This window comes from Lissotriton helveticus, chromosome 7, assembly GCF_964261635.1.
Source record: "Lissotriton helveticus chromosome 7, aLisHel1.1, whole genome shotgun sequence".
In the NCBI taxonomy this organism is placed as follows: Eukaryota; Metazoa; Chordata; class Amphibia; order Caudata; family Salamandridae; genus Lissotriton; species Lissotriton helveticus.
Window position 1 is genome coordinate 1554270104 of NC_136068.1, and position 12511 is coordinate 1554282614.

Here is a 12511-nt window from a genome sequence, read left to right on the forward strand (position 1 = left end):
CAATTGACAAGATCTCACTATATGCAGACGACATTCTCGTCTACATCTCTTCCCCCAAATCTTCTATCAATAGTCTACTGCACGTCATCACCAATTTTGGCAAATACTCTGGCTTCTCCATAAATTAGTCCAAATCAGTGCTATACGGACAGCATGGCCCACCCCCTCCTCTTCCGAAGGGATACTCGATTGCTGTGGCCCAGGATGGATTCAAGTACCTCGGCGTCTTTGTCACCCCAGACCCTAAAGTCTTCTATGACCGTAACCTAAAGGGCCCACTACAAAGACTCCATAACGACATATCACATTGGAGATCACTACCTCTGTCCCTCCCAGGCAGAGCAGCCCTTTTTAAAATGCTCGCACTTACTCGCTTCTTATACGCCTTGCAGAATTGCCCATTTCCCATTGCCGACTCCTATTTTAATGCACTGGAAGGAAACCTCCGCCTCCTCCTATGGGACGGTGGTTCTCCCTGCATAGCTCTTTCACTTAAGCAGGGGTGGTACGATGGTGGTATTGCCTTGCCAAATATTTGACTTTATTATTGGGCATCCCAATTGATTGCCGCCAACTCTTGGCTGTATGGTCCACCAACCAACCCTGCTTTCAACCTTGAACGATATCAGACAGGCAGAGAGGGTTACCTTGGTGCCTTATATAGTAAGCCTTCCCGCAATCGCTATATAGGCCCGATGTCACAAACACTAGCAATCTGGCACTGAGCAAATAAACGCCTAGGCTGGTCTGACACTCACACGTTAGCCACTCCGCTCTGGGCCTCACATACACTGGGCTCCCTATGTCACTATCAGGGATTTGACAAATGGGACATGAACGGCATCTCTACCCTGGGAGACATGATCCATAAGGGCAAACTATTAACGTTCACAGAGCTCCAAAAGAAATATGCTTTAGCCCACTCTGAGGCCTTCCGCTAACTCCAAATCAAACATGCCATACTCACTAATGTCCCTGAGCTCTCTTCTCTTCCACAATCCTCACCTCTCGAGGACAGACTACTATCGGAACCCCTTCAGGCCAAGGCGATATCCTACACCTACCACAAGCTAAGTAATAACATGCCTAACTCCTTCCAGCTCCTGAGAGACAAATGGCAGGGTGACATTGGGGCCTTAGAAGACGATGAATGGCGGGCGGCACTGATGTCCCCGCGTGAGTCGGCTATCAATCACAGATTCAGACTTATACAATTGAAGATACTACATAGAACATACTTGTCGGCTCCCCTCCTAGCCAAAATTGGCAGGCGCACAACCGATCTCTGTCTCCGTAACTGTGGGATTGTAGGCACTTTTTACCACACTATCTGGGGCTGCCCGATGATCCAAGACCTGTGGGGGAGATGTCTGATGCACTGGGAAAGCCTGTCCCTCTATCTCCCAAAGGCGGACTCCTTAATGTGTGGGACCCCACAGATCTCACTGAACTGGAACGACCATGGGCGGCTTTGGGCTTTCTCTTATTAAACCGTGAAATAGCAATGCATTGGGGCTCACCAAATAAACCACTCCTGATCAGATGGGTCGCTGCAATGGATATATGTATGTTGTCGGAAAAAACAGTGTACTAGGTCAGGGGATGTCCTAAGAATGGGGATAATAAATGGGGTCACTGGAATGTCTATAGAGGCGAGCTTTGTACTTCCCCTACAGCTGATATGGCGATGACCAGGATTAGTCCTCCCTGCACTCGAAACTAGTAATGCACTGCTGTAATGTATGCCTTAAATGTCAATTTTTGTAATTAATGATTGCCAACTGATCACTTACTCTGCTTTTGTTCAATAAAATATTTTTTTTTTAAAAAGGAAGTAAAACGTGAAATGTAACAGGAAATGCATCACTGACTTGGATTACTTTGAGGGTTATTGCACTCGTTGTCAAGAAAGAAACCATTGTTTTGTTTGTAAAGTAAAGGACCTCAAAATAGGGCATGGCGGAGACCAACGCAATGTCAGTTTTTAATTGTTGGCGCGGAGCACTAGCAGGACTTCCGCACTTAAAGTACTGCCTCAGTGCTAAGAAGCACTACCTAATTTATACATTACAATGTACAACATGCTTTAAGCAGAATACCCTTTTAAGAATGTAGGGTCAAAGGCTGATGTACAATTCCTAGGTACAAAATGTCAGGAACAGATATCAATAGTTCCCATAGCGCCTTATGAGGACCCCTTCTATTAATTTTCTTGGAAACCTTGCAGATTCGCAGCATTACTACTAAAACATTTTTGGATCCAGTATTGCCCTGAAATGATTCTACAGAAGAAGCCATTAGAAAAAAAGGTCTGCCACAGTTTAGCTGTATAATAATTTAACAATAAGGTATAAGGCTTTATTGGAGAAACATTGCTAAAGCATTACCATACCATTTCATTTTGTCTTGCTAAAGTCTTACTGGCACTCCTTCTGTAGAGCAATAACATTTACAAATCTGCTACAGGGTGGCTCCCACAGTTTGCAGAGGTATAAAAAGCTACAAATACAAACACAGTCAGGTCAATGTGCAAGGTGCTCCAATTCATGTTTTTACTGCATTCTGAATCTTTTAGTCTTGTTTATTCCATTATAAAACCAAGACTACAAGCACCAGAATGCCATGAAAACCCGGATCTGCAGCAGCTAGTTACTGGCAAACAAATGTAAAAATCTGGCAAAAATGAGAATTTGAAGTGAAATATGCTGTATTTTTATCCATTGAAATTAACAAAAAGATGAAATGCAGTGTATAAAACTTTCCCCAAAAATAAAGTAACACAGATGCATAACACATGAAACTGTTCTTGCCTACCCAGTTCCCCAGGGACTTACCAGTATTACATTCATGGTATCCAATTCCATCAATTCCTGGTTAAGTGCTTCATTGTTAGCATTCAAGGAGTTGGCCACTAATTTCACCACATTCAGCCGTGTGTTACCAAGAGGTGGGTTAAGAATCCCCCAAGTGGTCTGCAAGCTTTCTTTCTGTGGTTTTAAGAAGAAATGACCACATTTAAGCTTTACGGATAATCTAGGTGTTGTGCTTTTTAAGACATATATAATTATACATTTAGCATTGCTGAAGAACAAAAAGTTACTTACTTGTATTCTTATGTCTTGACCACGAGTACTCTTTCTCAATTTATAAAAGGAAGACTATCTCTTGTGCGAAATCTCATAACACAATTTTCACAAATTGTTTATTCATGTGTTGTAGTTAAACCAAATGAATAGGAAACATGTCAGCAGTTATTTTTTTTTGTCTTCACCAGCAAGAAACAGGACAAAACAGCATAACTGAAGGAAAAGCAACTGTAGATAAGAGTGCATTTAGAGCAAATAAAGAAAACAGGGAATGGTGCCCAATGCAAAGCATGCACACATTAGGAATTAATCCTTGACCGGTTAAAATAAGGAAGACTGCACTATCCGATCACACCCAGCAGAGTGTCCATTAGGCAGGTCCTTATTTGGAGCAAATGGAAGCTATATCTATTTACAGAAACCTGTTCAAAATCAGTGGCCTTAGAAGGGAGGATGTGGCATGGCTTTTTAAGGTTTCAGAAAGAATAATCATGGTGTAGAAATTACTAATATAATTTCCTTCTTGACCATGGGATTCTCCCAAATATTCACAACAGGTAAAATAGAGTAGCAATGTAATACAACTGTAAAAGTGTGATCCGGTCTACAGAACACTTGGACAAATAGGTCAAAAAGTAAGCCTGGCACACTGAATTATCTGTCTTGGAGTCAAAGTCGAGACAATCATCTTTAGCAAAAGTATGGACAGATCTCAAAGTAGCAGCCTTACAAATGTCATTCATGAACAGGGACTTTTCTCATCAAAGCTGCAGTTCCTGACTTCCACTCGAGGAACGGGCACAAAGACATAACAAAATAGGACCTATTAGCTTTCTCATGGCATATAAAGCGATCCAAGTAGCTGTATATTGTCAGTTTAGGGGAGGCTAGACCTGCCCGCACAGCAGCATAGTTGACAAAGGACTGTTTGACCATACTTATCTCCTTCAGCTTGTAAAATTATTCCCGTAAAGCCCTTTTGATATCAAGGTATGTCCAAATCCCTCTGCCAGAGACATTGAATTAAAGAAAAAGTAGGCAAAAAACGGTTTGCCTAGTGTGAAATTTAGGAATAACTTTTGGAAGAAATGTGTACATTTTTAATAACACAGTTATGATGAAAACCTGTATGGGTCATTGGGACACAGAGTGTGGAACTCACTCACCCTGCCTGCAGATGCAATAGCCACGAAAAAGCAACCTTCCATGAAACAGGCTGTACATCTACCATGTGTAGTCGCTCCAAGGGAGGTCCCATCAATTCAGGGAGCGCTATATCCAATTTACGGGGAAGAAAAGGTCTAACTGGAGAAAATACTTTCCTCAGTCCATCAAAGAAACTATATGTACCTGAGAAAGACTTGCTGTGAGAAGAGATCGTAGAAAAATGCACACTTTAATAAAAGCGCACTGCAAACAAGATTTTTGGCAAACGAAAATAAGGTAGTATCAACTTTTCCTGCCATGTCCTCGGGTCTGCCTGCTTGCTGATGCACCAAAATAGAACCTCTTCCACTTTAATGCATTTGGAGAACTTTTGGAAGAAAGGTTTGCCTCTTTCAGAATGACAATTCAGTCATCATGTAGATTCAAGAGTCAATACCGCAACACCTCAAGAACAAGAATGTCAAGTCCACTGATGGAAGGCTGGGATGAAATATATTGCAGGACATTTTGAAAAAGGGATACTGCCTGACCAGCAGTCTTTTATGCGGTAAAAGGTACATCAGTAGAAGGCTCGGGATCCAAGACTGGCATGGTTAGTCAAGAGCAATGATAGTCATCTTTGCTATGCATAGTCTGAACTTGGTGATCACTTTGGGAAGAAGTGTAATCGGTCAAAAAGTGTAAAGAAATCCTTTTGACCAACTCATTGAAAGTGCAATCCTAAGAGACCGAGACTCCAGACACTATGGAGGCATATGCTGAGCATTTTAGGTTTTACTTCGTTGCAAAAAAACTATTTCTGGATGTCTCCAAAAGAAGAAGATGCCTTCCAACATTTTGCTGTTTAATAAAGATTTGAGTTGCTATGCTATAAAGATTCAATGGAGATGTTATTAAGGAATTGAAGTACTCAACATGAACATGACCAACTAGTCCTCTCAAAACCGGCATTAGCTTTCCTAGGTAACATATTACTAAACATCAATTTAGGATATCTACTGTTAAATAGTAAAGATTCACAGATCAAACTCCACTGAGCCAGTTATGCTTTTTACAATTACTAAACAGCCACATACACAAAAGGGCACAAGAGCATAACGGTCCTTTAATCTAATCCACTTTGGTAGAGGAGTGGTTTGGGGATGACACAAACTTCATACCTTTGGTGGCTCGAGCAGAAGCTTGTGAAACTTTTTCAGGTTTTCTTTTATGGCAACTAGAGTCCCTGCACTCGCCTGACTTGAAGTGAAGTCCAGCTCAGGTGGGTTCATCTCCAGCTGCCCATCCATGTTGCAATAAAAGCCACTAATTCCGCCTAGGTCGGTCCTGTACATAACAAGAAACCAAATCAATACCTTTAAAGAAAAAAAGGAAGCATAATTCAAAACACCATATTCATTTATTAGAAACCAAAGTATTCTATTGCTCTACCCCTCCAACAGTCCCCAATTTCTTTTAAAAAACGCAAGCCACCAGGCAAGCCTGAAATCTACTTTAATTATTACAGTTTAAAAAAAATATATTGTTTACAGGGACAGCATGTAAAGTTAGCATACAAAAGGATATAGCAAGATCTACCAACCACTTGAATATCTTACCAAGAATCAACCAAGATACAGTAAGTAAAATGTTTAGTACCAGCAACTTTTATGCAGTAGCTTTGCATGCTGCGCACCATCACGTCATCTAGATCAGAGTTCGGAAATTACAAGTTGTTTACTTCAGCACTTTAAATTGAAAAGGACTCTGGAGTACATAGCTGAAAATTGCCATGCTTCAGCACCGAAACCCCGTAGATTTATATTTTTCCCCCATCAAAACAGATGTCTCTGCTTATGCTCATAGTAGCTGCATAGCAAGCTAATTTTAGGTTTCCGTAAGATTAATGATGCACTCAAATTTTAAGGCTTCAGGAGCCACATTGCTAGATCGTGTGACTGAAGATGGTGGATGGTAAAAGTACTCATTTTGCATCATCAATAAATTTAGACAAACAGATTGCAGTGTGGTTCTGTAGGCTTCTCAAATAACTAGTGATGACAACAACTGCATGGCCCGTGTTGATGTAACGAAGATCAAGGTCATGGTGGATTGTTGCATTTTTTGCACCACTGCCAGAATGAACTTAAGAGGTGGAAAGGAGTATGCAAATATCCGTGAACAATTTATCCAGAGCTTCACCTAGCAACTGGTGGTGTGGAACCCTAGACTCAAAATATGGGGATTATTTGCTGTCAACTGTGGCAAACTGATCCAAGTATGGTGTGCCCCACTTCTGGACATACAGCTTAGGATTCTTTAGCTTAATTTATCACTCATGTATTTTGATTGAGCCCACTTAGAAGGTCCTCAAAGTCTTGGTCTGTCCATCAAAGGTGTGAGTAGCTACAGTATCCACTATGAAAAGGTGTGTATCAAACATGTTCATCCCTGTTTTGGAATGTTAATAAATGACTTTCATGCTGTGTGTGTGTGAATTAGTAAATGTTTTCCTCGCAAAGCGTTTGTAAGGATAATGTTACTTACCCAGTAAACAACTGTTCTTGGCATGTACAGCTGTAGATTCACATGTGTTGCATATTTTGTTAGTTGTAATATCTCCAACTTATTCCCTCGGCATCTTTATCCCCTCTCAGTTTCATGCAGCCAGCGCCGGGATGCCCCTTGGCTGGGGCAGCCGCGCGCTATACAAGTCCATATAACATTAACATTAACATTAACATGCCATCTAGTATTGGGTCCTGATGTTTGCAAGTTGTTTTTCTTCGAAGAAGTCTTTCCAGTCACAAGGTAGGTGACTCCTCCTTTTGGTGCTAGTGCGCATGGGCATCGACTCCTTTGTCAGACTGTTTTCCCCGCAGAGGGTGAGAATGAAGTTAGTAGTAAAGAATAGAGATGTCCTTTGTAAGACTGTTGAGCACCTCCTGAGGCGGAAGCCGGGAGGTTGTATTACCTAGCGTTGTGTTTGCTTTTTACTTGTTTTTTAACTGCACTTACTGCCAAATCGACGCTTTATCCTTTGTACTGGAAATTAAAACTAAGTTGCTTGATTTAATAAGCCTTAAGTCGCCCACTTCGGTCCCCCTCTTCCAGCTGCCCTGGGCCACTCCCAGCCGAGCATTGACGCTGTGGAGTCGGTCCCGGGCATTGAATTAGCGGCGGCCATCTTGTGTGTGGGGCAGATCGTCAGCGCTCTAGTTACGCATAAAAGGGGATGTCCATGTCTTTGCGCAGCGAACGCGCACAGCGGGTACACCTGACTCGCGCCCGAGTCGCGCCAGAGTCAGGCCCGTCTACCCCCGTCCACGCAAGCATTTAACAATCCACCTGGCAATACCGGACTTGGAGATAGGATTTCCCTTGTGTGGTGGTGCAAAAGCAACAAAAAGTGGTTTGGTTTTGCGAAATGATTTTGGCCTCTCAATGTAATATAAAAGGGCACTTCAGACATCTAAGGTGTGTAGAGCTCGTTATGCCATAGAATCAGGTTGAGGAAAGAAAACAGGTAATTCAACCGACTGATTGATGTGAAAGCAGATACTACTTTCGATAGAAATTTGGGGTTAGCATGAAGAATCACTTTGTCTCTGTGCAATTGGAATAAAAGGTTCTACTATGATTAGTGCCTGTAGTTCACCCGCTCTCCTTAGTGAAGTGATTGCAATGAGGAAAGCAGTTATCTCAGAGAGAAGAAAACGAGTTACTTACCTGTAACTTCAATTATTCAGTATGGGTATCTTTCATAGATTCACATGCTTCGAATCATCCCTGCCGACTAGGTGGGAGTCTCACGGTACAATAAACATATACATTATAGTCATAATAATATTACACAAAAGGCTACTATGGACAGCAAAGTCACTACATTAGCCTATCTTAGTCCTTTTGCAAAAAGAACCAAATTTGGAACACAGCCAATCAGGCTGCAGCACCCTCTTAGAACCTTCCACAGAGAGGCAAACCCTCAGATTTTCCTAGCACAAGTGACAGTAAGTATGTCAAAGATAAGGTAACCCTCTCCGGGGAGGAGGGTGGGCACATGTGAATCTATGAAAGATACCAAAACTGCATAACTGAAGCTACAGCTAAGTAACTCGTTTTCTTATCCAGTATTGGGGTATCTTTCATAGATTCACATGCTTAGAATCAGAATAGCTAGCAGTAAATAAAACTTAGTTGTATAGTGGATGGTGGGTATCATAAGAAAAACAATGGATACCTCGTAAAACCAAAACAGTAATGCAGTACACTTTTGAACCCACAGCTAACTGTGGAACAGGAGGTGCCCTTTATTTGCGGGGTGCTTGCGGCAACATCGGCAATCCTTTTAAAAACTTTCTTTGAATGTGAGTGGCGGCGGCGACCCACTTGGGTTTTACTAAACCACCAGTCCCAGAAAGCATTGCTTCAGGTGGTACACCTGAGCACAATTATTGTGGGGATTTACTGGTGTTTGCCGCATGCCGTCATATCACATGGTCTGCCACTAAAGAGGGCGTTGGCCCGAAACGCGTCTGGCAGGAAAACCGAAAAGGACTTTGTTCACGGCTCGTGCCCTTGCTTTGGCATAATTTCCTACCTGTAAGTGCATCCCACCTAGGGGCAACTCTTTCTTCTTTTTGATAGCGGCCAGCCCGGTCGCGGGTTTGCACTACCGCGAGAAAATTGCGGGTCCACAGCTACCTTATTTGGGCAGCTAACTGTGGAACAGGGGGGTGCCCTTTATTTGCGGGGTGCTTGCGGGAACATCGGCAATCCTTTTAAAAACTTTCTTTGAATGTGAGTGGCGGCGACGACCCACTTGGGTTTTACTAAACCACAAGTCCCAGAAAGCATTGCTTTAGGTGGTACACCTGAGCACAATTATTGTGGGGATTTACTGGTGTTTGCCGCATGCCGTCATGTCACATACGTTGGCCCGAAACGCGTCTGGCAGGAAAACCGAAAAGGACTTTGTTCACGGCTCGTGCCCTTGCTTTGGCATAATTACCTACCCGTAAGTGCATCCCACCTAGGGGCAGCTCTTTCTTCTTTAAGGGAAAACATCATATGCATATGCATCAAATAACTATATCTATATATTAACATGTCAACCTGTAAAGATAAAATCCCTTCCTATCAGAGGCTTACCTTATTTAAAAAGGTTTCGTAACACTGCTTTACCCACTGCTGATTCAGCTTCTGTTGCCGGATTAAGACAGTAATGCCGTGTAAATGTGTGCACATTTTTCCAGGTTGCCGCACGGCAAATCTTCTACAAAGGTACTCCAGCAAAAAGAGCAGTAAATGAGGACACTGCCCTTGTAGAGTGAGCCTTGGGTTTCATGGATAAAGGATGACCAGCCTTATCATGGCAGATTTGTATAGTAGATGCAATCCATTTTGCGATAGTGGACTTCGTCACAGCCGTTCCTGGCTTTTGACCACCATAGGAAATAAATAATTGATCGGATTTTCGGATGGCCACAGTACGTGAAATGTAGAATTTCAAGCACCTATTGACATCCAAGGTATGCAAAGATTTCTCAGCTGAGGAAGACGGATTGGGAAAGAAAGAGCACAATATAACAGGCTTGTTAAGATGAAATGTAGAGGGAACCTTAGGAATAAACAAGAGATTAGTTCTGAGAAGGGCATTGTCGTTGGTGAATTTCAACTAAGGTTGCTTGATAGTGAAAGCCTGGATTTCAAGAACTCTCCAAGCAGAGGTGAGTGCCACCAAAAGCGCTGTTTTCCAGGAGAAGTACTTTAAATCAGCTTTGTGAACTGGTTCAAATGGAGGTTTCATGAGCTGCTGCAACACCAAATTAAGCCTCCATTCTGGAGGAGGAGCTCTGATGGGTGGAAACGTCCTGAAAAGTCCCTTTAGAAATTGCTTAATCAGGCGATTAGAGCAAAAGGGATGCCGCTCCTGTAGAACGCCTGTAGGTAGAGATGGCCGCTTGATGTAACTTAACTGATGTAAACATAAGATCGGACTTCGATAACGATAGAAGGTAAGGTAGAATCTTGTCTGGAGAACATTTTAAAAGATGTATATTCCTGGTACTGCACCAAGAACAGACTCGCTTCCATTTTAGAGCATACTTTTTGGGGTAGACGGAGCCCTTGCTCTAGCAAGAACGTCTCTGCAATCTTGAGGTGAATTTATGTCCTTAAATTCCGTGAATTCAGAAACCATGCATGAAGATGCAATTGGACTGGACGAGGATGAAGAATCTGGTCCTTGCTCATTGATAACCGGGTCGGAACTGCTGGAAGACGGTAAGGTCTGCGTTTGGACAGTAGGAGAAGCTCTGTGAACCAATGTTGAGGTGGCCATCTCGGTGCGATGAGGATCATGCAGCATGGTTCCATCTTGAGCTTGTGCAGAAGTCTTGGGCTCAACGGTAAGGGGGGAAATGCATAAGCAAAGATCCCCCTCCATCTCATCATGAAGGCTTTCCCCCACAAACCCTTCTCTGGTTCCCAACTTGCAAAGAATGGGCACTTTCGTTTGTTCCTGGAGGCAAAGAGATCCAGATTTGGATTGCCCCACCTCTGAAATATAATCGTCACAACTGTTTGATCCAGTTCCCATTCGTGACAGGACTTTGAGGTCCTGCTCAGAATGTCTGCTAGAGTGCATTGGATCCCTGGTAAGTATTCCACGTTGATTTTGATAACGTGAGAAAGCAGCCATTCCGAAATGCTTTGAGCTTCTTGAGACAGAATGTGAGAACGGGTACCTCCTTGCTTGTTTAGATAATGCATGCAAGTGGTGTTGTCAGTTCTGATCAGAACTGTCGACCCTTAAAGCCTTGGGAGGAAAGACTGCAACGCCAGGAAAATGGCTCAAAGCTCTAGAAAGTTGATATGCATCTTCGCCATAGCAGCGGACCATCTCCCTCTTATGCAAAGATCTTGAAGGTGTGCACCCCACCCTTCTAAGGAGGCATCTGTCGTGAGGATGAAGTCTGGCAGAGAAGGCTGAGAAGTGAGCCTGACTGAGGCATTCTTGGAGCGCATCCACCAGGTCAGTGTTTCCCGCATAACTGGAGTTATTTGCACTAGGTCGTCGAAGGACCCCTAAATTTGCAGCCACTGACTGTCCAGTTCCTCCTGAATCGGCCGCATCCTTAGACTGGTATGAGGTACCAACAGAATCGGTGATGATAGTATTCCCAGGAAAGATTTGATAATACTCACAGAAGCTAACTTTCTTTTTAGGAGGTCTGATGCCAGAGAAATGAGACATGATTGCCTTTCTTTGGATAAAAATGTTTTGTCTCGGATAGTATCCAACATTGCTCCCAGAAACTGGATTCTTTGTGAAGGACAAAGAACTGATTTTTTTGTGTTCAGTGAGATTCCTGGGGATTGAAAAACTTGTAGGCACGTGGACGTTGCGTGAGAAGCTTGTCGAAAGGAAGGAGCCTTTATTAGCCAATCGTCCAGATACGGGAATAATTGTATGCCCTGAAGTCTGAGGTGAGCCGCCACCAGAGCTAGGAATTTTGTAAATACTCTCGGGCTGAGCGTAAACTGAATGGGAAGACTTTGAACTGAAAATGTGCACCTGCCACAGTGAAACAAAGGAATTTCGGATGCTTTGGGTGAATTGGGATGTGGAAGTAAGCATCCTGGAGATCCAATGTTGTCATGAAATCTGCATGGTCCAGAAGCTGAAGGATTTCTTGAAGTGTGACCATGCGAAAAGATTTCTTTTGAAGATATTTGTTCAGCTTTCTTAAATCCAGGATAGGTTTCCATTCCCTTGACTTTTTCTTTATTAGAAAAAAGCGGAAATAAAATAATTTCCCCACCTGAGAGCGAGGTACTTTTTCTATCGCCCCTTTCGAAAGCATGGTTTTTACTTTTTTTCTGAGAAGAGCAAGATGCGGGGACTGCTTTTTCAAAGGTGGATGAGGAGGTGGGGGTTTGACAAATTCTAGGGTATGCTCAAATTTGAGAATATCCAAAACCCACTTGTATGCGGTTATTCTTTTCCAATATTTGAGATGTCGGGATACCTTCAGAATCTTGTGAAGCAGGTGGGGCAGATCTGGTGCAGGTGCCAAAAGATTGTCACTGTTTCCTAGCAGAGTCCCTGCCTTGAGGTTGGGGTCTTCTGTTCTGTTGTCTATAAGAGGCAGCAGGGGGATTTCTAGAAGACTGCTGTTGATAACCATATCGTTCTTGATTGCCCTGGTTTTGGTTTTGGTATCTTTGATATCCATCATGAACGGAATATGATCCTCTGCCTCTAGCTCCTCGAA

General features: G+C 42.9%; 1 protein-coding gene across 11 annotated transcripts in view; it reads right to left on the minus strand.

Annotated features, from left to right (window-relative positions):
* The window catches only part of PPP6R1 (protein phosphatase 6 regulatory subunit 1), a 1126148-nt gene that overhangs the window by 834580 nt on the left and 279057 nt on the right, over positions 1-12511 (minus strand). For all 11 annotated transcript variants that reach the window (XM_078655037.1, XM_078655034.1, XM_078655036.1 and 8 more), the window contains exons 8-9: positions 5414-5579; positions 2835-2987 (exon numbers count right to left, since the gene is read on the minus strand). In XM_078655037.1, the coding sequence (XP_078511163.1) occupies positions 2835-2987; positions 5414-5579 (319 nt within the window). The remainder of the gene's footprint in view (positions 1-2834; positions 2988-5413; positions 5580-12511) is intronic.